This window comes from Hypomesus transpacificus, chromosome 17, assembly GCF_021917145.1.
Source record: "Hypomesus transpacificus isolate Combined female chromosome 17, fHypTra1, whole genome shotgun sequence".
Lineage (NCBI taxonomy): Eukaryota > Metazoa > Chordata > Actinopteri > Osmeriformes > Osmeridae > Hypomesus > Hypomesus transpacificus.
The window spans coordinates 16,693,659-16,714,628 of record NC_061076.1 but is presented as its reverse complement, the minus strand read 5'-3'; the positions used below and the strand labels follow the sequence as shown (position 1 = coordinate 16,714,628).

The window sequence follows — 20,970 nt, the reverse complement described above, 5'->3', positions numbered from 1 at the left end:
TTCAGTACAATATAGATTTTATTTGTTTGAACGCAAGATGCACGCAGATTGCCTCAAGCCTACATGGATCTCAATGCTTTTGTTTGTAAAACATTGACAATCTGAATTGGTGCAACATGGCCCCCTAAGTCACTGAAAAACGATGTCCCAATTCAAATGAAACAGTGTTGTCAGATGACCCCAGACAGACCCTGGAGGTTCACAGATTCAACATTCAGGAGACTCCCAAGGTCGTTTAGTACATGAAATCGACAGCTTCCAAAAAAATTTGAATAAAGCAAAAGACTAACAAGGATGTGGGACATGAGTGCAAACAGTTCAGAGGGGGGGAACATTCTACTGCAACTAAACCTGATCTAAGTCAACTGACAAATGCATATTAAGTCTCGTGTTTCTATGGGAACCCGACAAGTACAGTGCATTCGCGATAAACCGTTGCAAAGTAGATATAAACCACAGACCAAGGTACCAGAACTGCTTGGGGAATGTTTGATATCATTTTATTGTTTTTCATAGCAATGGAAAAATATAACCTTATACAAACGTCTTCAATTCTTAATTTGAACAAGAATGGTGAGTCCCTTTCCCAACTAAATACAGCGAAAACATCTAGAAATGGGAACGTAACAAGCTAGCACGAGCCCAATTACCTAGGTCACGGAGATCACTCAGAAACCTCCCGGATTGAACCCACTTCCCCTATAGGCAATAGTGAATTTGCTTCAATACCATAGCATCCGTTTAAAATTCAAACCTATTTGCTGAGAAGCCTGGATATAAATTTGGCACTCTTTATTCTCCTGCTCACGCATGGTTAATGAAGGAGGTGAAGTGGTACTTGTTAAATTGAGTGCTTTGTGTTCCCCTTGCATTGAGTCTTCCCTGATTGGTCGAGGAGGGTCGAGTTGAATCTACACAAGCCCACACTGAAGAGGAACTGCAACCGATGCTTTGAAAAAAAAAAAAAAAAAGCAAAGTAAATGATAACCGGTGAACAGTCAGTGATTCTCTAGTAGGAAAAGAAGAACGAACACCATCTCGCCAGATCACACAAGTGCTGTGTAGGTACGGGGCTCCGCCCACACCTCAGTTGGCTCCGCCCACACTTCAGTTGTCATCTCCCAAAGAGAGCAGGACAAATTCATCAATTTACCTCCAGCTTTATTATCATCATCATCATTTATGTATTTGTTATGACCGGGAGGGGAGTTCAGGGGGGGTGGAGACAGTAAATCGCCCCCCCTCCCTCATTCACACCAGATACTCCCAGCCTAGCTGGCCCCCCTTGCCCCTGTGGCACTGGGGAGGAGACCGATGGAGGAGCGGGCTGGGGGGGGAGGGGGGTGGGGGGCAGAGAGGTAAGAGAGGTGGGGGGGGGCTCCCATCCCCTTCTGATTCCATTTCCTCCAATCCCAGCAGTGGTGCTAAGGCGCGTGTCTACGGCCAAACTGGGTTTAACATTTGCGTAAAATTGACCATCTCCGTTTTGTTGAAGTCCACAACCATATAGTGCTTGTAAGAAAAAAAAAAAAAAAAGAAAAAAAAAAAAGAAAAAATAAGTAGTCCGTCTTCCACAGATCGGTCAAAGAGCAAAATAGTCAAGTCCTTTTCAGATCGGTTGGTTTTTCCCCTCCCCCAAAAAGAAACCACATTTTGGCAGTTTGTTTTTCCGGTTGTAGACTAAAGTTAGTTATTAATCAGAAGAGTTCTAGAGCTAGCCTACAGCGGTCCAGGGAGATTGTAAGGAGTCCTCGTCCAAGTCAGAACAGTCCACGGGTGGCCAGGAGGAGGAGGGGTGTGGGTAGGTGGGGGTTGAAGGTCGTCGAGGGGGGTCGGGGGTGGGGCTGCTAGTCTGCCGGCGACTGCTGGAACTGTACTCAGAAGGTGGTATGATGTCGATCCTCTCTCGCTCGCGCTCTCACTCGCTCACACTCGCTCGCTCACTCGCTCTCTCTCTCACTCTCTCTCACTCAGCGCACACTTCACTTCTGCTTTGACCCACACACAGGAGACAGAAGGAAGCCCAGCGGGGCGTATGTTCTCATTGTTCATCCATGTAGAATATTCATCCCCAACCAGCGTGAAATCTGCAACGAGAGGGGGAGAAGAAGAAGAAGAGCTTAGCCAATGACGGCGCCGCACATGTGACAGTGTGACGTGACAGTGCTGTTGTCGCGGGGCTATTTTACACCTCGTAACACCCTACACATCTGCTGACCACACACACACCGGATAATCCTGACTATTCAATCCTGTTACTTTGGAGAGCATCTATGTTGGTTATAAAGTGTTTAGGTGGTGGTTCATTAGCGTTTAGGTGTAGGTGGTTCCTAAGCGTGGAGGTGGTTCCTAAGTGTGGAGGTGGTTCCTAAGTGTGGAGGTGGTTCCCAAGCGTGGAGGTGGTTCCCAAGCGTGGAGGTGGTTCCCAAGCGTGGAGGTGGTTCCCAAGCGTGGAGGTGGTTCTTAAGCGTGGAGGTGGTTCCTAAGCGTGGAGGTGGTTCCTAAGCGTGGAGGTGGTTCCTAAGCGTGGAGGTGTTTCCTAAGTGTGGAGGTGGTTCCCAAGCGTGGAGGTGGTTCCCAAGCGTGGAGGTGGTTCCTAAGCGTGGAGGTGGTTCCCAAGCGTGGAGGTGGAAGTGTTTCCTAAGCGTGGAGGTGGAAGTGTTTCCTAAGCGTGGAGGTGTTTCCTAAGTGTGGAGGTGGAGGTGTTTCCTAAGTGTGGAGGTGGTTCCTAAGTGTGGAGGTGTTTCCTAAGTGTGGAGGTGGTTCCTAAGCGTGGAGGTGGAAGTGTTTCCTAAGCGTGGAGGTGGAAGTGTTTCCTAAGCGTGGAGGTGTTTCCTAAGTGTGGAGGTGGAGGTGTTTCCTAAGTGTGGAGGTGGTTCCTAAGTGTGGAGGTGTTTCCTAAGTGTGGAGGTGGTTCCTAAGTGTGGAGGTGGAGGTGTTTCCTAAGTGTGGAGGTGGAGGTGTTTCCTAAGTGTGGAGGTGTTTCCTAAGTGTGGAGGTGGTTCTTCAGTGTGGAGGTGGAGGTGTTTCCTAAGTGTGGAGGTGGAGGTGTTTCCTAAGTGTGGAGGTGGAGGTGGTTCCTAAGTGTGGAGGTGGAGGTGTTTCCTAAGTGTGGAGGTGTTTCCTAAGTGTGGAGGTGATTCCTAAGTGTGGAGGTGATTCCTAAGTGTGGAGGTGATTCCTAAGTGTGGAGGTGATTCCTAAGTGTGGAGGTGGTTCCTAAGTGTGGAGGTGGTTCCTAAGTGTGGAGGTGGTTCCTAAGCATGGAGGTGGTTCCTAAGCATGGAGGTGGTTCCTAAGCGTGGACGTGGTTCCTAAGCGTAGAGGTGGTTCCTAAGCGTAGAGGTGGTTCCTAAGTGTGGAGGTGGTTCCTAAGTGTGGAGGTGGCGTCTCACCAGGCCTGGCTCTTCAGCTTGCGGAGCTCCTTGGTGGCCCAGGTGGCCAGAGTCTTGGTCTTGTTGAACTTGGACCTGCGGCCCTCAGTCAGCAGGTCATTGATGAGGGGCCGAACCTCCACCATCTTCATCACGTCCTTTCCAAACGCCGTGCACAGGTCACTGTAGAGGGGAGGGGGCAGAGAGTGAGAAAGAGAGAGAGTAAAGATGTATTGAGAGAGGAAGAGGGTACAGATGTGTGCATCCCTACACAGAAGGCTCCAGCCATGCAGCCTCGTGCTTACCCTAACCCAACCCTCCACCTTTCCCTAACCCAACCCTCCACCTTACCCTAACCCAACCCTCCTGCTTACCCTAACCCAACCCTCCTGCTTACCCTAACCCAAACCTCCTGCTTACCCGATGAGTCCAGCTGCGTTGGCCACCACAGCATCAGTGTGGTCCTCATCCTCTGCGATGTGGTGGATGAAGGAGAGGATGAACTCCACTCTGGGCTGGACCAGCATCACATCAGCTGGGGGGGGAGAGGAGTGTGTGTTAGAGGAGGATGGAGGAGACACTCATATTCCTGGGAGTACATCGTTTCAGATTGGTTTTCTTTCACCACGGGACGGCACAGTGTACAGTTTCTCAGCTCGTACACCAGCTCTGCTGTGGACAGTTGCTGAGAAGTGTCAGGTCTGTATGAACGTGTCGGGTCCCGCAAAGTCCAGTGTGACAACAGACAGCCCTGCTGCCTTTGTGTCCACTGGGTGAAAGAGACCCTGTTAGCTCTGTGACGCTCTAAAATCCATCGTGCCTGACTTCTGGCAGACGGAGGAACAGGCGTCAGGGCGTGAAACCAGAGGATGAAGACATTTAAAGTTTGACGGTAAAAATGTAATGAATAGGACTGTAATTAAGAATTAAGGATTAAGGAGTAGCGTCGCACATGTGATCGTTCGGAAGCAGGGCACCATAGAGTAGCATCACACGTGATTCTGAACATTACAACAGACTATTTTCCGATAGACAAAAAACATATGACAAACGCTATCGTATGGCTTCAAAATGTAAAATTAGGAGGCTAACAATTAACACTAGCAGGTAGTAACATTGCTACGAGTTTTATGCTAGGTTGCTACGTAACGGAAGCTAACTAAAGGTAGCTAGCTTCCATTTTGGAAAAATAACTCTGGTGGAAGCGTCGGAAGTATTTAGAACTCACGCATCTAAAAGGTAACACGACCAATCGTTAAGGTCGGACCGGCACAAATGATTGGACGGCATTCAGACAGAATGCAATGATTGGACGGGCCTTCTTGTGTCTACATACCTGCCTCTAATTTGAGCAACACATCCGAGTTGAGCAACTCTACAGAAGCTGCATTCTTATCCTATGGGGTCTGATATGCAAATCACATGTAAAACAGCTGTGCTTTGGGTGGCTCTGCACCAGGAAGTCACAGGAAGTAGACAATGATGACCTGTGTAGACTTGTTACTGAGTTACTGAGACTAACACGTTAACTGAATCCCACTGGGTCTAGTAATCTTGTGACAATGCTGTATTTGAGAGATCACGACAACGCGAGAATCTGGTGGTTTCTGGTCTAGAGGAGAAGGTGTAGAGGGGTGGAGGAAGGTGGAGGTGTAGAGGAAGGTGGAGGTGTACAGGAAGGTGGAGGTGTAGAGGAAGGTGGAGGTGTAGAGGAAGGTGGAGGTGTGGAGCAAGGAGGTGTAGAGGAAGGTGGAGGTGTAGAGGAAGGTGGAGGTGTGGAGGAAGGAGGTGTAGAGGAAGGTGGAGGTGTAGAGGAAGGTGGAGGTGTACTCACGGTGGACGTTCTCCTGGTCCCCCTTCAGGCCCTGGATGATGCCGGTGTAGGCCTCCAGGCATCCCTCCCTCAGCTCATTCAGGTAGTCCACCATGTCGTAGTCCGTCTAGGACACAAACACACCATCACCACATGACAGGAGCAAAACATCAACGCTTTTGTGATCAATGATCAACAAAGCCAGCAACAGAAGGGAATTCCACGGCAATTCATCTTTAAAATAAATGTAGGGTCCCGCAAAGTCCAGTGTGACAACAGACAGCCCTGCTGCCTTGTGTCCACTGGGTGAAAGAGACCCTGTTAGCTCTGTGACGCTCTAAAATCCATACTGCCTGACTTCTGGCAGAGGGAGGAACAGGCGTCAGGACCGACCCCGCCAGAAGGGGGCAGGGTGGGGTACAGGAGGGGGGCAGGGTGGGGTACAGGGTGGCCCAGTGAGGACCAGAGCAGGGGGAGCTGTACCTTGTCCACTTGGGCCTGTGAGGCCTGCTGCAGGGTGTCCAGGACGATCTCCAGGTACTTCTTGAACTCTCCTCCGATGGCCAGAGCGATGTCCCCAAACGCTGACAGGATCTGAGGCTTAACGGACCTGTGCACATTCTCATTCTGCACGCGCACACACCCACACACACACACACACACACTCACTCTCAGTGCCTGCAATCATTACATCTGGACCTTCCAGGCTCAATTTAACCTTTCGCACTGAACAGAAAAGAGTTTTCTTTATCTCATAACTTCCAATGAAAAGCTTTTGTTTCAAGAACCTTCACATGCCCAGCAGCAACACATGGAGCAGTAATCAGATGACCAGGTCAGTGTGTAGGCTCCAGTAAAAGCCAGTGTCCATTAGACAGGTAACAGAACAACCTTATGTCCACTGGTTGAACCAGAGCCTGCGTTCATCTGTGACGCTCTAAAATCCACAGTGCCTGACTGGCAGCAGAGGGAGGATCTAGCGTCAGGACAACAGATCCTTCTTACAGGCCCAGTGGAACAGCTGCATGCAAAGGGGTCACCTGGTAGGCTAGAGCCTTACTGCAGCGGCCACGGGTTTGATTCCAGCCTGGGCCTTTTACTTTGCTACATGTCTTACTTCTCTAGCTGCCCCCCCCCTCCCCCCACACCCCTCCTCTCTCCATACTGTCACTATTCATCCCATCTAAAGCAGAACAGGCTCCAGAGCGGTGGCGTCCTCACCCCAAGGTTCTCCAGCAGCAGCTGCATGATCTCGTCACAGAAGGGCAGGATGTTGGTCATGAGGGCTCGACACAGGTCACACACCAGCCCCACGGCCGCCAGACACACCTGCAGACAGGGACCAGGGCACGTTAGGGCACATTAGGGCGCGTTAGGGCACACGCGCGCAGTTCAGCTCGTACACCAGCTCTGCTGTGGACAGTTGCTGAGAAGTGTCAGGTCTGTATGAATGTGTCGGGTCCCGCAAAGTCCAGTGTGACAACAGACAGCCCTGCTGCCTTTGTGTCCACTGGGTGAAAGAGACCCTGTTGACTCTGTGACGCTCTAAAATCCATCGTGCCTGACTTCTGGCAGAAGGAGGAACAGGCGTCAGGGGAAAGGTGCCACGGTGGTCGGTACTCACCTGGTACTCTGCGTAGTTCTTCAGGCCGATGGCCAGGAAAGGCTTGAAGGCATCCATGTACTTCTGGAAGTCACTTCCCAGAACTGAGGACACCACACAAGCAGACCGTCACAAACCAGGACAAGGAGGGAGAGGTGGACAGAGCTGGAGGGAAGGGGGGGAGTGAAGGAGGGGAGGCAGGAGGAAAGGGAAGGGGGGAGTGAAGGAGGGGAGGCAGGAGGAAAGGGAAGGGGGGAGTGAAGGAGGGGAGGCAGGAGGAAAGGGAAGAGGCAAGGGGGGAGAGGGAGGAGAATGGGGACAAGAGGGAGGTGCAGACATGTGCGATGGAGAGACACTAAGAGAGAGACACTAGAGAGACTAAGAGAGAGACACTAGAGAGACTAAGAGACAGACTAAGAGAGAGAGAGACTGACCTTCCACCAGCGTGGAGACGGCCATGAGGGCATCTTCCTGCACCCCCCCTGAGCCGGCGGTGCTCTGGAACATTCTGAGCAGTGACGCCATCACCACGTCGGAGATCTGCAGGGCGTCGTGGTGCTGCACCTTCCTCAGAACGTTCTGGAGGGACCGGGGAGAGGGAAGGGGGTTTAGCAGGCATGCAGCAGCACCACAGGAGAAGGGTGGGGCTCTGAGTCCTGGGGCACGGGCAGGAAGGGGGGTTCCAGGTCCCAATCACAAGGTCAGGGAGGGGGGAGGGCAGGTCTCAGATAATGTGGTAGGGTTATCCATCACTGTTTCAGCGTGGTGCATGATTTCTCATCATAGACCAGAGAGGAGTTCAGCACATCTAGTACCAGACAGACAGATCTAGTACCAGACAGACAGATCTAGTACCAGACAGCTCTAGTACCAGGCAGGGTAAGGGGAGCAGATCTTACCTGTAGTGTGGCACACAGCAGGGACTGCAGGTCGTTGAACTGGATCCTGTCTGACGTGCTCTGGATGTGGGACTGTGGAAGGACAGGCAAGCATGTTAACACAGGACACAATCCTGCAGCACTAGACAGACACCGACAAGGATGTTCTGCAATTGAATAAAACACAAGCAGGTCTCAGATACTGTGGTAGGGTTATCCATCACTGCTTCAGCGTGGTGCATGCTTTCTCATCATAGACCAGACTGGCACTACTGTATTACTGTAGTGGTTTATGCATGACTCCAGGTCCTACTTAAACTAACAACTCCCTCTCCTCCACCCCTCCTCCTCCTCCACTCCTCCTGTCCTCCTCCTCCACCCTTCCTGTCCTCCTCCTCCACCCTTCCTGTCCTCCTCCTCCACCCTTCCTGTCCTCCTGTCCTCCTCCTCCACTCCTCCTGTCCTCCTCCTCCACCCTTCCTGTCCTCCTGTCCTCCTCCTCCACCCTTCCTGTCCTCCTGTCCTCCTCCTCCACCCTTCCTGTCCTCCTGTCCTCCTCCTCCACTCCTCCTGTCCTCCTCCTCCACCCTTCCTGTCCTCCTGTCCTCCTCCTCCACTCCTCCTGTCCTCCTCCTCCACCCTTCCTGTCCTCCTGTCCTCCTCCTCCACCCTTCCTGTCCTCCTGTCCTCCTCCTCTACTCCTCCTGTCCTCCTCCTCCACCCTTCCTGTCCTCCTGTCCTCCTCCTCCACCCTTCCTGTCCTCCTGTCCTCCTGTCCTCCTCCTCCACTCCTCCTGTCCTCCTCCTCCACCCTTCCTGTCCTCCTGTCCTCCTCCTCCACTCCTCCTGTCCTCCTCCTCCACCCTTCCTGTCCTCCTGTCCTCCTCCTCCACTCCTCCTGTCCTCCTCCTCCACCCTTCCTGTCCTCCTGTCCTCCTCCTCCACCCTTCCTGTCCTCCTCCTCCACCCTTCCTGTCCTCCTCCTCCACTCCTCCTGTCCTCCTCCTCCACCCTTCCTGTCCTCCTGTCCTCCTCCTCCACCCTTCCTGTCCTCCTGTCCTCCTCCTCCACTCCTCCTGTCCTCCTCCTCCACCCTTCCTGTCCTCCTGTCCTCCTCCTCCACCCTTCCTGTCCTCCTGTCCTCCTCCTCCACTCCTCCTGTCCTCCTCCTCCACCCTTCCTGTCCTCCTGTCCTCCTCCTCCACCCTTCCTGTCCTCCTGTCCTCCTCCTCCACTCCTCCTGTCCTCCTCCTCCACCCTTCCTGTCCTCCTGTCCTCCTCCTCCACCCTTCCTGTCCTCCTGTCCTCCTCCTCCACTCCTCCTGTCCTCCTCCTCCACCCTTCCTGTCCTCCTCCTCCACCCTTCCTGTCCTCCTCCTCCACCCTTCCTGTCCTCCTGTCCTCCTCCTCCACTCCTCCTGTCCTCCTCCTCCACCCTTCCTGTCCTCCTGTCCTCCTCCTCCACCCTTCCTGTCCTCCTGTCCTCCTCCTCCACCCTTCCTGTCCTCCTGTCCTCCTCCTCCACCCTTCCTGTCCTCCTGTCCTCCTCCATCTCCATCTCACCTCCATCTGGAGGACCTGTTGTAGGCGCTCCATGATGACCAGGGTGGTCTTCTGGACGGCGGGGTAGCAGTCCTTGGCGCTGTTCTTCACGATCTCCATCAGGGCCTCGTAGGCGGCGCTGCGCAGGTTGTTCTGGTGACCGTCTGGCCTGCACACAGACAACATCCCTGTCACACAGCAACCCTGTGGGCCATGACAGACCACCTCTGTACCTTACGACACGCCTGCTGGTCAGCCCGTTCAAGCAGGAGGCACTTCTCTGACTGTCTCAGTGCAGGTCTCAGATACGGTGTTTATCCATCACTGCTTCAGCGTGGTGCATGGTTTCTCATCAAAGACCAGTACCTACCTACATATCAACCAACCCTGTTAAATGCAATACTGAATCCCTGCTAGGTCATGACTACCCCCTGCAACTAAAACTGAACCAATACAGATCCATAACTAATATTAGATCCATAACTAATATAGATCAGGTCAACATGGCTCTCTAATGTAAACTTAGATCTGTCTTGCCAGCCCTCACCCTTCCTCCAGCCCTCCCTCCAGCCTCCCTCTCCCCCCTCCAGCCTCCCTCTCCCCCCTCCAGCCTCCATCTCCTCCCTCCAGCCTGGCTCTCTCCCCCCTCTGCCCTCCTACCTGTCTGTGGTCTCCAGCAGCTTCTGGACGATGATCTCGAAGGAGGAGGAGAGGCAGTAGGTGGCCGGCTCCTCTTGCTCCTCAGCTGCGTCTGTCGCCTCGTACGCTGCCTCGGCTAGACTGGAGAAGGCCTGGGGGGAGAGAGAGAAGAGGAGATAGGGAGGACAGAAGGGAGAGGGGAGAGAGAGAACAGAGGAGAGAGAGAACAGAGGAGAGAGGGGAGATGGGAGGGAGAGAGAGGGGAGAAGGGAAGTCATCAAATCAAGCAGTAATGTGTTGACCAAGTCCTCATTTCATTTAGTTTTTGAAAGCTTGGAGGCGAAATGTCCCTAACATCGGTCATCATGCAGGTCTCAGATATTGTGGTAGGGTTATCCATCACTGCTTCAGCGTGGTGCATGATTTCTCATCATAGACCAGACACACTAACAAACACCTACAGTGTGACTCAGTAAACATGGTGTGTGTGTGTGTGTACAGGTGTGTGTGTCTCACCCAGCAGACGTTGGAGGCGACGCGGGGCTCTGCCCCCAGGCCCTGGATGAGACACTGCAGCAGGGGGGCCAGGTACACCTCGTTGATGGCAGCCTCTGGCAGCAGCTCACAGATGCGCCCCACGGTCCAGGCTGTGGTGTCCCTCACCACCACACTGGGGTCCTTCATCAGCTCGATCAGGGTGGGCATAGCCTGGGGGGGGGGGGGGGGAGGATGTTATTATAATAATAATAATTACTTTTACTAGGAGGGTAACGATACTCAGCTCACGATTCAATACCTATCACGATACTGGGTTCACGATAGGATACGCCCCACCCCAAAAAATGTTCTTAAATTTAACAACTTCAAGAGTGTGCAATATTTCAGGATTTGATTTAAACTTCTGTATGTTAAGTACTTATGTTTGTGTGTTAATTTGTGTGTCACTGAACAACAAAACGGATGTTTTACATGAAATTTGAAATTAGAACTTCAACCTTTAGCTGCGTGAGTTCTAAATATTTCCAACGGTCCCCATAGGGCAAGTTATTTTGCCAAAACGGTAGCTAGCTAGCTAGCTTTAGATAGCTTCCAGGCTAAGTTAACTAGCATAATACTCGTAGGCTAGCAATGCTACTACTGTGCGAGTGTTAATTGTTAGCTTTCTCAGTAGTACATTTTGAAGCCATACTAAAGCATTTGTCACTGTTTTTGTCTATCAGAAAATATATAACCAACTCTGCCACACACACACACACACACACACACACACACACACACACACACACACACACACACACACACACACACACACACACACACACACACACACACACACACACACACACACACACACACACACACACACACACACACACACACACACACACAGTGTTTTTTCTTTGACAGTTTTTACACAGTTTGTGTTTTGTCTGGTTCTTTTTTTACCGTCCTCTTGTCAAGTGGAAAACAACATGCTGCCAGAAGTGGACAGAGCATCTTCTATTTCAGTTTGAGCCAAACTCATTTAGCCCTGCTAGGCTACTGCCCAGTTCAAGCTGTGAGTGCTCCATGTTGTGTGCACGCATGACGCAGGTGCAAGAGGTTGTGTGTTGGTAGTTCAACCAATAGGATCAAACGGATGGCATATCTAACTTAAAAAAATCTCCATGACTACAATATATATTGTTACAGTTTTGTACCACGATATATTGTTACACCCTCTACCTTTTACTGCTACTGCTCCTGGTACTGTTACCAGGGAGACAGGAGGAGAGGAATACTAATCCTAATAATAATGATGCCTTTGATACTGCGTCTGCCACAGTTAGGAGGGAGGTAGTCATGGTTACCTGCATCGCTAAGGGTTCGCAGGTTGGTAGTCATGGTTACCTGTATCGCTAAGGCTTTTTAAGGTTTGGTGGTCATGGTTACCCGTGTGGGTGTGGGTGGTAGCCGTGGTTACCCGCATCACTAAGGGTCAGAGCTGTAGTCATGGTAACCTGCATGCCTAAGGTCCGAGCTGTGGTCATGGTTACCTGTATGACCAGGGGTTTGAGCTGGCTGAGTTCCGGGCCCTCCAGGATGGAGCCGAAGGCCATGACGGAGGCGTCGCGGTACCTCCAGTCAGGGTGCTTGATGTGCTCCTTGATGAAGGGCAGCACGTGGGGCACCACGTCGTCCTCACAGCACGTGGCCAGCAGCATGAGACACACCCCCGCAGCCTTGCACGGGTTCCAGTCATCATCGTCATCATTCTCATCCTGGGTTAGGGTGAGAGAGAGAGAGGTCAGATGTGGAGGTGATATTAGCAACCAACACAAACCCCTTCCTGGTCAGGGTACATCACCTGGTACCCTGTCCTGTTGGTGATGTACCTGAACACTGCTCCTTGTGAACAGCAGGGCCCTGATCAGGGCATGCGTGTGTGTCTGTAGGTCTCAGATACGGTGTTTATCCATCACTGTTTCAGCGTGGTGCATGGTTTCTCATCATAGACCAGTAACTACCTAACTAATATAGATCAGCTCACATGGCTCCCTCCCTCCACCTCCCTGCCCTGCTCCACCACCCTCCCTCCCTCCAGTCCTGCCCCACCTCCCTCCCTCCCTCCAGCCCAGCCCTGCTCCACCACCCTCCCTCCCTCCAGCCCAGCCCTGCTCCACCACCCTCCCTCCCTCCAGCCCAGTCCTGCTCCACCACCCTCCCTCCCTCCACCTCCCTGCCCTGCTCCACCCCCCTCCCTCCCTCCAGCCCAGCCCTGCTCCACCTCCCTCCCTCCAGCCCAGCCCTGCTCCACCACCCTCCCTCCCTCCAGTCCTGCCCTGCCCCACCTCCCTCCCTCCCTCCAGCCCAGCCAACCCCCTCCCTCCAGCCATGCTCTGCGGCAGCTCTGAAAACCAGGCATGCCAGGAGGATTAGGATTACTGCCCCCTGCTCCAGCGGACCATGAGCTGCCTCCCCTGTGAGCCAGCTGGGGACACAGGAGCTGGAGGCAGCCGCGAGCCGAGGCCCGGGCGAGACTGGACATCCCTGTTGGAGGCTAAGGACTGACACGCTAACACAAGCTAACACCTGGCTGGAAACGTACCTGCTTGGTGAGGGTCTGGGTCAGGATGGGTACCAGGTACTGCAAGGCTCCTTTGGCGTAGAATTTACTAGTGTGCTCTGGGGGTCGGCCCTGTTCAGAGGCCTGAGGGGTGGGGGGGGATAGAGAGGGGGAGTGGGGGAGGGAGAGGATGTAGGGGAGGAGAGGAGAGAGAAAGGAGGGGGAGGAGAAAGGAGGGAGAGGGAGGAGAGAGAGGAGGGAAGAGAGAGGAGGAGGAGAGAGGAGGGGGAGGAGAGAGGAGGGAAGAGAGAGGAGGGAGGGGGAGGAAAGAGGAGGGGGAGGAGAGAGGAGGGGGAGGAGAGAGGAGGGGGAGGAGAGAGAGGAGGGAGGGGGAGGAGAGAGGAGGGAAGAGAGAAAGGAGGGAGGGGGAGGAGAGAGGAGGGAGGGGGAGGAAAGAGGAGGGAGAGGGAGGAGAGAGGAGGGAGAGAAAGAGGGGAGGCATTGTAAAGTTAAAACCGAAGGGTTCAGCCAGGGAGAGGGACTCCCACAGTGGCAGGTGTAGAAGGGGTGAGCCAGGGAGCGCTGTGCTCGCAGGTCTCAGATACTGTGGTAGGGTTATCCATCACTGCTTCAGCGTAGTGCATGATTTCTCATCACAGACCAGACACATTTTCAAACAAACCTCAGCCATGACTGGATGTCCCCCCCCCCCCTTACCTCAGAGGCCTCAATAGCCAGGTCCATCTCCTCATCACAAACGTTGGACCAGAACTCAATCCCTTGTAAGGCAACTTCGTCTATGTCACTTTTCATGGCTTCTATTGTGATCTGGGAGGAGGAAGTGAGGAAGAATGGAGAGGGAGGTAGAGAAAGACAGACAGAGAGAGGGGGGGGGGGGGAGAGGGGAGAGAGGGGGAAGAGAGAGGGGATAGAGAGAGGGGAGAGAGAGACACAGAGAGACACAGAGAGAGAGACACAGAGAGAGGGGAAGTAGAGAGAGAAGGGGGAGAATGATGCGTTAAGTTTCATTTCTGATTTCATTTTTTTTTTTTTTTTTTTAAGAGAAACTTTGACACTGGTAATTTGGGGAGTGCAGGTCTCAGATAATAGGTTTATCCATCACTTATTCAGCGTGGTGCATGATTTCTCATCATAGACCGGACATGTTGCCAAAGACTAAACTTCCCACAAGCCTTCTTCTCTCCACAACCCAAATATGCTCCTACGAGCTACGTCACAGTGTGTGTGCGCCATGTTGGGACATGGGCGTTGGTCCGCTTACCGCGAAAAGTGCTGGTCCCATGTAGGTCTCCATGTACTGGTAATACAGGGACATGATCTTGACCAGGTTCTGTAAGGCTGCCACGCGCACCTACAGGACACATCCCACACATTCGTTCCTCACAACATGACACGAGCAGTGGACGTACAGGTGAGGCGTGCGGGGGCAGGGCGGGGGGGGGGGGGGGGGGGGGGGGGTCACCCTGGGGTCAGCTGATACTCACTCTGTTGTCCGGGCACTGTGTGGCTTCACAGACGACCTGCATTATAAAGTGTCTCTCCGTCTGAAAATCACAACCACAAGCCGGTTTGATGACGAGTACGTTTACACATACCAGGAATAGGTTGGTGCTACACAATTATCATCGTAGGAACTGTACTTCAGTTAAAAAGGCATGAACGTGTAATAAAATAACTGATAAGGTAAGAAATTATAAGAATATAAAATATGTTCTTGTCATTATAATATTTGTTTGTCCATTTTGATCTAAAGCCAGCAGTCAGTATGGCAGTCCTGTCCTATAGCTGTCTGCTAGAAGGCTCTAAGTGTGTCAGGTGAAGGTCTCAGATATGGTGTTTATCCATCACTGCTTCAGCGTGGTGCATGGTTTCTCATCATAGACCAGACACATTCAAAGAAACACCTCGCTAATAATTAATTCCCTTGATGAAAGTACTGTTACTAAGCTTACGTACAATAAAAAGTGAACAGAGAGGCAGGGACGGGAGAGGCAGGGGGAGGAGAGGCAGGGAGAAGAGGCAGGGAGAAGAGGCAGTGGGAAGAGAGGCAGGGGGAGGGGAGAGGCAGGGGGAGGGGAGAGGCAGGGGGAGGGGAGAGGCAGGGGGAGGGGAGAGGCAGGGGGAGGGGAGAGGCAGGGGGAGGGGAGAGGCAGGGGGAGGGGAGAGGCAGGGAGGGGAGAGGCAGGGAGGGGAGAGGCAGGGAGAGGAGAGGCAGGGAGGAAAGAGGCAGGGAGGAAAGAGGCAGGGAGGAAAGAGGCAGGGAAAGGAGAGGCAGGGAGAGGAGAGGCAGGGAGAGGAGAGGCAGGGAGAGGAGAGGCAAGGAGAGGAGAGGCAGGGAGAGGAGAGGCAGGGAGAGGAGAGGCAGGGAGAGGAGAGGCAGGGAGGGGAGAGGCAGGGAGGGGAGAGGCAGGGAGAGAGTCCGGCCCACCTCCTTGTCGAAGTTGGCTTTGGTGAACTCCAGGGAGTTGAGGAGGGCGTTGGTGGCGGCCAGCTTGACGTTGTTGCTCGGCTCCTCCTTCCTCATGCCCTGGATGATGGCCGTCAGGATCTGGTTGGCGTTGTCCTGAAGCTGCTCGGGGTCCTGGGGGAGAGCAACACCAGGTCACAGCAACACCAGGTCACAGCAACACCAGGTCACAGCAACACCAGGTCACAGCAACACCAGGTCACAGCAACACCAGGTCACAGCAACACCAGGTCACAGCAACACCAGGTCACAGCAACACCAGGTCACAGCAACACCAGGTCACAGACATGCTGCACACTCTTTTCTTAAGGCATTTTGGCTGCAGTTCTATTACATAATAAGTCATATTATATAATAATCCTTAGGTATATCATATACAAAATGAAGACCACAAGTATAAAGTAATACTCAATATGTCCTGGCCTTGGTGTGTGTGCGTAGGCTCCAGTACTCACGATGTCCTGGCAGATGTACCCTATAGCCTCCAGGGTGGACTCCTTCATGTGCTCAGTGCTGCTGGGGTCCGTCACGTTAGCCACCAGCTGGGGAATGAGCTCCGGCCACTGGCTCACTGGGATCTCGGCACAGGCGATCCCAGCCACGCACTGGGAGGCCGAGCTGGGCCGGTACGTCTCCGTGCCCAGGGTCTGCAGCACCTGGAGGGGGGAGGGGGGGTCAGAGGTCATCCTCCTGATGCTGCTCTGAGGGGAGGTGGTATGAACTAAGATAGCTGACCCTGGAGGTGCGAGGTCAGATTCTGAAATGCGTGAAATGTTTAGGATGACTGTGCCGTCATAATACTAATCATTTCTGAGTGCCTTGGAGTTTGTTGTAATTCAGAGTTCAAAGGTTATTCAATTGGCACATTGACGATGTACCTATTCATTCTATAGGTGAATAGGTACAAGATGGGCCAATAGGGAATAAGTGAAAGCATTTACATTACTGGACAAGTACTAATGACAGACTACAGGTACTAGTCTGTCAGTATAACAACATGGAGAGGATGCATAATGTGTTCATTTAGCAGAAGTTAAATCAAATATGACATACACAAGGGGGATTCGAACCTGCGATCACTTGATCTGCAGTGAACTGCTCTTAACCACTGAGCCAGACCAGCCCCTCATGAGTACCCAGGGTGTTTTAGGTGAGCTCTTACAAAGTTCTTGATCTCGCGGCGTGCGTTGGCGTCGATGGCCAGCCATCGCTGCTGGTACTGGGACTTGACGTCTGGGTCCTTGGAGGTGAGCGAGTTCTTCACCTGCAGGCCTGCAGCCACACGGGCCACCTGGGTGTTCCCTGGGTTGGCCAGAACCTTGGAGAGCTCCACCAGGAACGTCGGCTGGAACGACACACATTTTTAGATCAGATTTGTATTTGTTTAAAATGTATTTTTGGGAGCGTTTCTGCCTTTATTATTTACGTCAGAGACGGTGTACTTTCTGTATGTCAGAGACGGTGTACTTTCTGTCTTTTTTTGGGGGGGGGGGGGGGGGGGGGGACAGAAAATATAAGGAGAGGGGTTGACATGCGGACAAGGGCCTGTGCCGGAATCGAACCCGGACCTCTGCGTGTGGGCCTCAGCTTTCATGGAATGCGTCTAACCCAGTAAGCTAAAGGGGCGCCCAAACCCAAACTGTATCGACTTTAGCACCGCACGGTGGATTTCATACACAGCTAGTCAACAATTAGGCAGGAAACACCAGGCCTTGGTAACATGTCATGATCACATATTACCTCCCTCTTCCCCTGCCAGCTAGCGACACCCTTTTCATTTCTAGTCCAAAACTGATAAGACCATCTGTCTGAGGGAAGCTTGCTGGATGCTTCCAGTGTACCAGGACGGTTCCCTGTCACCGGTTGGCTACACGCTTAGGTATCAAAGTAAATCAAACAGGGATTAGAACATACAACCCACATGTCCTAGTTCTAAGTGCAGCACATCCGCCTCTTCTCTCTCGCTAAGCCTGCCCTCATGTCCCGTTGTCTGCATGTCTGACTGCCTCTGGAATCGATGATGCCATGCAATTGTGCTCCAGGAGGTTTCAAAGAGTAATGTCGGCTAAACTCGTCCGACATGTATAGCAGCTGGCTGACTAGATGCAGAATAGTATCGCTTTTCTGGTCTCCATTCATTCTGAAAGCCGCTGAGCATGTGACGCTAGCTGCCACAATGTGGAGGTGTTGTCGGAAGGGAGGGGGCTCTGGTAGAGACGCCGGGTATTCACTGCGTACTCATCCCGTTTCTGGCGCCAGAGCCCAATGTGACCGGCATAAGCACTTTCGGTTTAATCAATGTTAAATAACAACAGAATACGAACCAGATTTTCAATCGCCGCTTGTTCCAGAAACTTCTGTGCCGCCTCCAGCTCATTTCGATCTGAGATGAAGAAGAGGGAGAAATGTTAACGTGTAGATGTGCAGCTAAGCCAAGTTGGGTGGCTATGCCACTGGCGCACGCCGAAATGAAACAGCAAAGTTGTGCTAGCTTGCTAACCCGGATCTGCCTAGCATGCATCCACATTTCTAGTTAGAGTGCCATGACACCATAGATGTAACATCCAGCCTTTCATAATCAAATTCATAACATTTAGATATGTCATGAACTTACAATCGTACCACTTTTACGTTATCGCTGCTAAAAGGACGGTGAATCGGCATTTTGATACATTGCAAAAGCTTTAACTATAGAAATGGTTGTTTGCATGCTAGCTATATTAGCTGCCTTTCAAACTATTTGCCACCACTTAGCCAATGTGTTAGCTGGCTGGTTTCGAAAGCATGTTGGCTAACGTTAGCTAGCAGGTAAAATGGCACAAGTATCGCAGCATGGACAAGACTCAAAACTCACTGGCTAATATCTCTAAATCTAGATCGTTAAGATCAATCCGGATACCTTAAGCACTAACGATTGGCGTGAGCCCACAATAAAAGTATCTTTATATTGTGAACATTGTATTATTGGGCCTCGGCTTTTTAAGATTTCAATCCCCATATGTCCTGGCTAGTAATGTGTTCAAAGTAGCTGGTGTGCGGGGTAGGGCCGACTCATTTGCACATCAATTACAGCAAGCTAGGTTAACTAACGAAGTTAGCTCGCTAGTTTAAACACGGGTTGATTAACTGAACTGGCTGTATCGTACACGATGTAGCTCGACACTTTTCAACTCAAAGTATTTGACAACAGGGCACTCCCTCACTTGTCAATCATGTTGCTTTCCCTAGCTAACTAGACATAGCAGAACTAAAGCTAACGCATTTAGCCACCAAACCAGCATGCTGCTTACAGAGCGCGGCTACCGGGCTAGCTGGCTAAGCTAAGCACCACCCTCGTCATGCAACAGCCGCATCTGCGGGTTTGAGCAGGCCGTGGCTAGCATTAGCCGCATAGCTTAGCAAGGCATTTCCCCCCCTGCTTTTCAGATCTGGCTGGCTAACTTTCACCGGTACTGTCATACACATGTCAAGTTGTTGTTCTAAAATATCATTCACACGGCATTTCGAAATATGTATCTATTTGCATAATCACCTGGAGAGACGGTTTTTTCGAGAATTGTTATAAGCTCCATTCTGTCCCAGCCACTCTTCACAGAAGTAGTCGCTAACTAGTTAGATTGCCGCGCACAACTCAAACCGGATTATATTTCTTCAGTGTTCAACCGATGCTAAAGGAACGTGTGTAAATCAATAAAAAGACGCTGAGAAAAAACACACACCCCCGGTTAATCCCTAGTTGGTTGGTTTTGCACCAAATACACGCCGATTATTCAAAAGCTCAGCGTTAAATAACGTGTTTTAGCAGCAATGCTGCTTGTTCTCATCCTGTGTTGTCGGGAGGGAAAGGGCCGCACTTGACTCCCGCGGAAGGATATCACGCGCCGCTGCTACAGTGAAAAAAAAATCCCTCCTCCCTTCTCTACCGCGCCGTCGCGTCTCCGGTTGCGCGCACAAACCTCGGGGTACAGTAAACGGAATTACGCTATTATTGTAATATTCCAGTGAAGAAAAATAAACATTTAAATCCAGTGAAAAACTTAACCACTATGGTTGAATCATGACGATGATTTGTAGTAGATAAAAATAAAATCGTGTATGCATTATGGGGAACTTCTCAGATTTAAAATAGTAGCCTACATTTGGACTTCCACATGAAGATGCGGTCTTAATTATGCAAAGTGTATGCATTCTCAATCTTTTATGACATCACTTATTTTCCTGTTTGTGAGAAGCAAATGAATGTTAGGTACATCTAAATCAACTTCAAGTATTCAGGTTTAATAATGTATACCCACCCAGTCACTTTGTAACACAGTTTCTCACCTGCTCACGGCACCGCTATCGATTATTCATACTAACATAATCACTGTCAATTGAAGTGTTGAAAGTTTGCAAAACACAATACGCCATCTCTAATCTACTGAACATGTTACATATCATGAATACGTAGAGCCAGACAGCAATTAGCATGTAGAACTGGATTAGTTGTAATATGTGAAATAATGTCTCACAAGTGGAGCCAACAACGATATTGTAAAAACAACCCCATTGTCTTTATTTAGTTCATCATTTTACAGTAGTCACTCGTAAGTAGCTGCCATTAGTTGGTCTTTCTGTCTGTTTTTCGCATTGTTCTAACTTATCTTCCTCATTTTGATCAACACAATGAAAAACAAAAAAAATCATTAACAAAAACGAACAAGCGCAAAAGAAAGAAATTGATAAAATGCCCCTTTTTAAAGAAAGCAGGACTTTTGGCAAGAAGTGATGATGATTATCATGGTGTATTACAAGGATCCAGTGCATCTTCATGTGTAATACAGTTTGGTAAAGACACAACAGTACAGTCTTAAGTTTTGGGTCAAAATGATTTAAGGGTCTCCCTTCCACCCTCTCACCTCAAGCGTACACATCTGAAGGTATTCATTGAATGCAGACAATGTTGTACTTTGCTCATTCCCCCACTTATAGGCTGATTGGAATTACAGCCACATTTTCACGCATGACCAAATGCCTCAGATCTCGACACAATCCGGAGAGCAAGGCTTAGAAAGGGCTTTGGGCCAAACTCTTTGATAAAAAGGACAGTAAAAAAAAAAATGATATGACTGCATTGTGATTGGATATAAGAGCTTTTGGAGTTATCGGACTTTATCAATCGTGATAAACTGCCCACCATTTCTGTCAGCGAAAGTGGTTGTCAGTGTAACAACTGATATGCGTTAAGATGCTAGGCGGAGCCTCGGTAAACAGAATGCATAAACCCAGTATCGACCCCACATATACAGACAGAGGTATACAAGACACAACCTGACTGATTCAGTCTCTTAGAATAGTTCACATTAAATACTGATCTAGCGTATCTATGGCACTTTTCTTTTTACACCAAATTGGGCATTTGCCTAGCCTTTTGGCCTCACCCCCATATCACTGTAAATTATGATATGGCAGGTTCAGTATGACATAACAGCATAGCTTCATGGCAAACAACATGGTCATTTCAGCCCCCAACCTGAGCTGGCTAACATGGAACAAGCTAGCTAGAGCACTTAGCTAAATGTCGGCTAGCACAGACCACTTTATGAGT

At 51.0% G+C, this 20,970-nt stretch overlaps 1 protein-coding gene and 4 non-coding genes across 6 annotated transcripts; all 5 read right to left on the bottom strand.

The window, feature by feature from the left end:
* Positions 1-19,247, bottom strand: kpnb1 (karyopherin (importin) beta 1). 2 transcript variants are annotated; one of them, XM_047038390.1, is made up of 22 exons: positions 18,916-19,247; positions 17,708-17,766; positions 16,546-16,728; positions 15,839-16,039; positions 15,345-15,497; positions 14,401-14,460; positions 14,178-14,267; positions 13,613-13,723; positions 12,938-13,039; positions 11,886-12,110; positions 10,366-10,557; positions 9,871-10,001; positions 9,232-9,379; positions 7,690-7,761; positions 7,225-7,369; positions 6,812-6,894; positions 6,409-6,516; positions 5,671-5,814; positions 5,209-5,314; positions 3,795-3,909; positions 3,396-3,557; positions 1-2,087 (listed from the first exon to the last, which is right to left on the bottom strand). In XM_047038390.1, coding segments are annotated over exons 1-22 (2,631 nt in total). In that variant the 5' UTR covers positions 18,956-19,247; the 3' UTR covers positions 1-2,086. The 2 variants fall into 2 exon arrangements, with proteins under 2 accessions (XP_046894346.1, XP_046894347.1); XM_047038391.1 differs by having other exon boundaries at positions 12,938-13,027.
* On the bottom strand, positions 4,084-4,226 carry LOC124480128. Its single transcript, XR_006957526.1, has one exon. It is a non-coding gene; the product is annotated as a small nucleolar RNA SNORA79 (small nucleolar RNA).
* Positions 5,431-5,572, bottom strand: LOC124480125. The gene has a single exon (XR_006957524.1). It is a non-coding gene; the product is annotated as a small nucleolar RNA SNORA79 (small nucleolar RNA).
* LOC124480129 lies at positions 6,027-6,172 on the bottom strand. The gene has a single exon (XR_006957527.1). It is a non-coding gene; the product is annotated as a small nucleolar RNA SNORA79 (small nucleolar RNA).
* Positions 6,638-6,780, bottom strand: LOC124480127. Its single transcript, XR_006957525.1, has one exon. It is a non-coding gene; the product is annotated as a small nucleolar RNA SNORA79 (small nucleolar RNA).
* Positions 19,248-20,970: the final 1,723 nt, after the last annotated feature.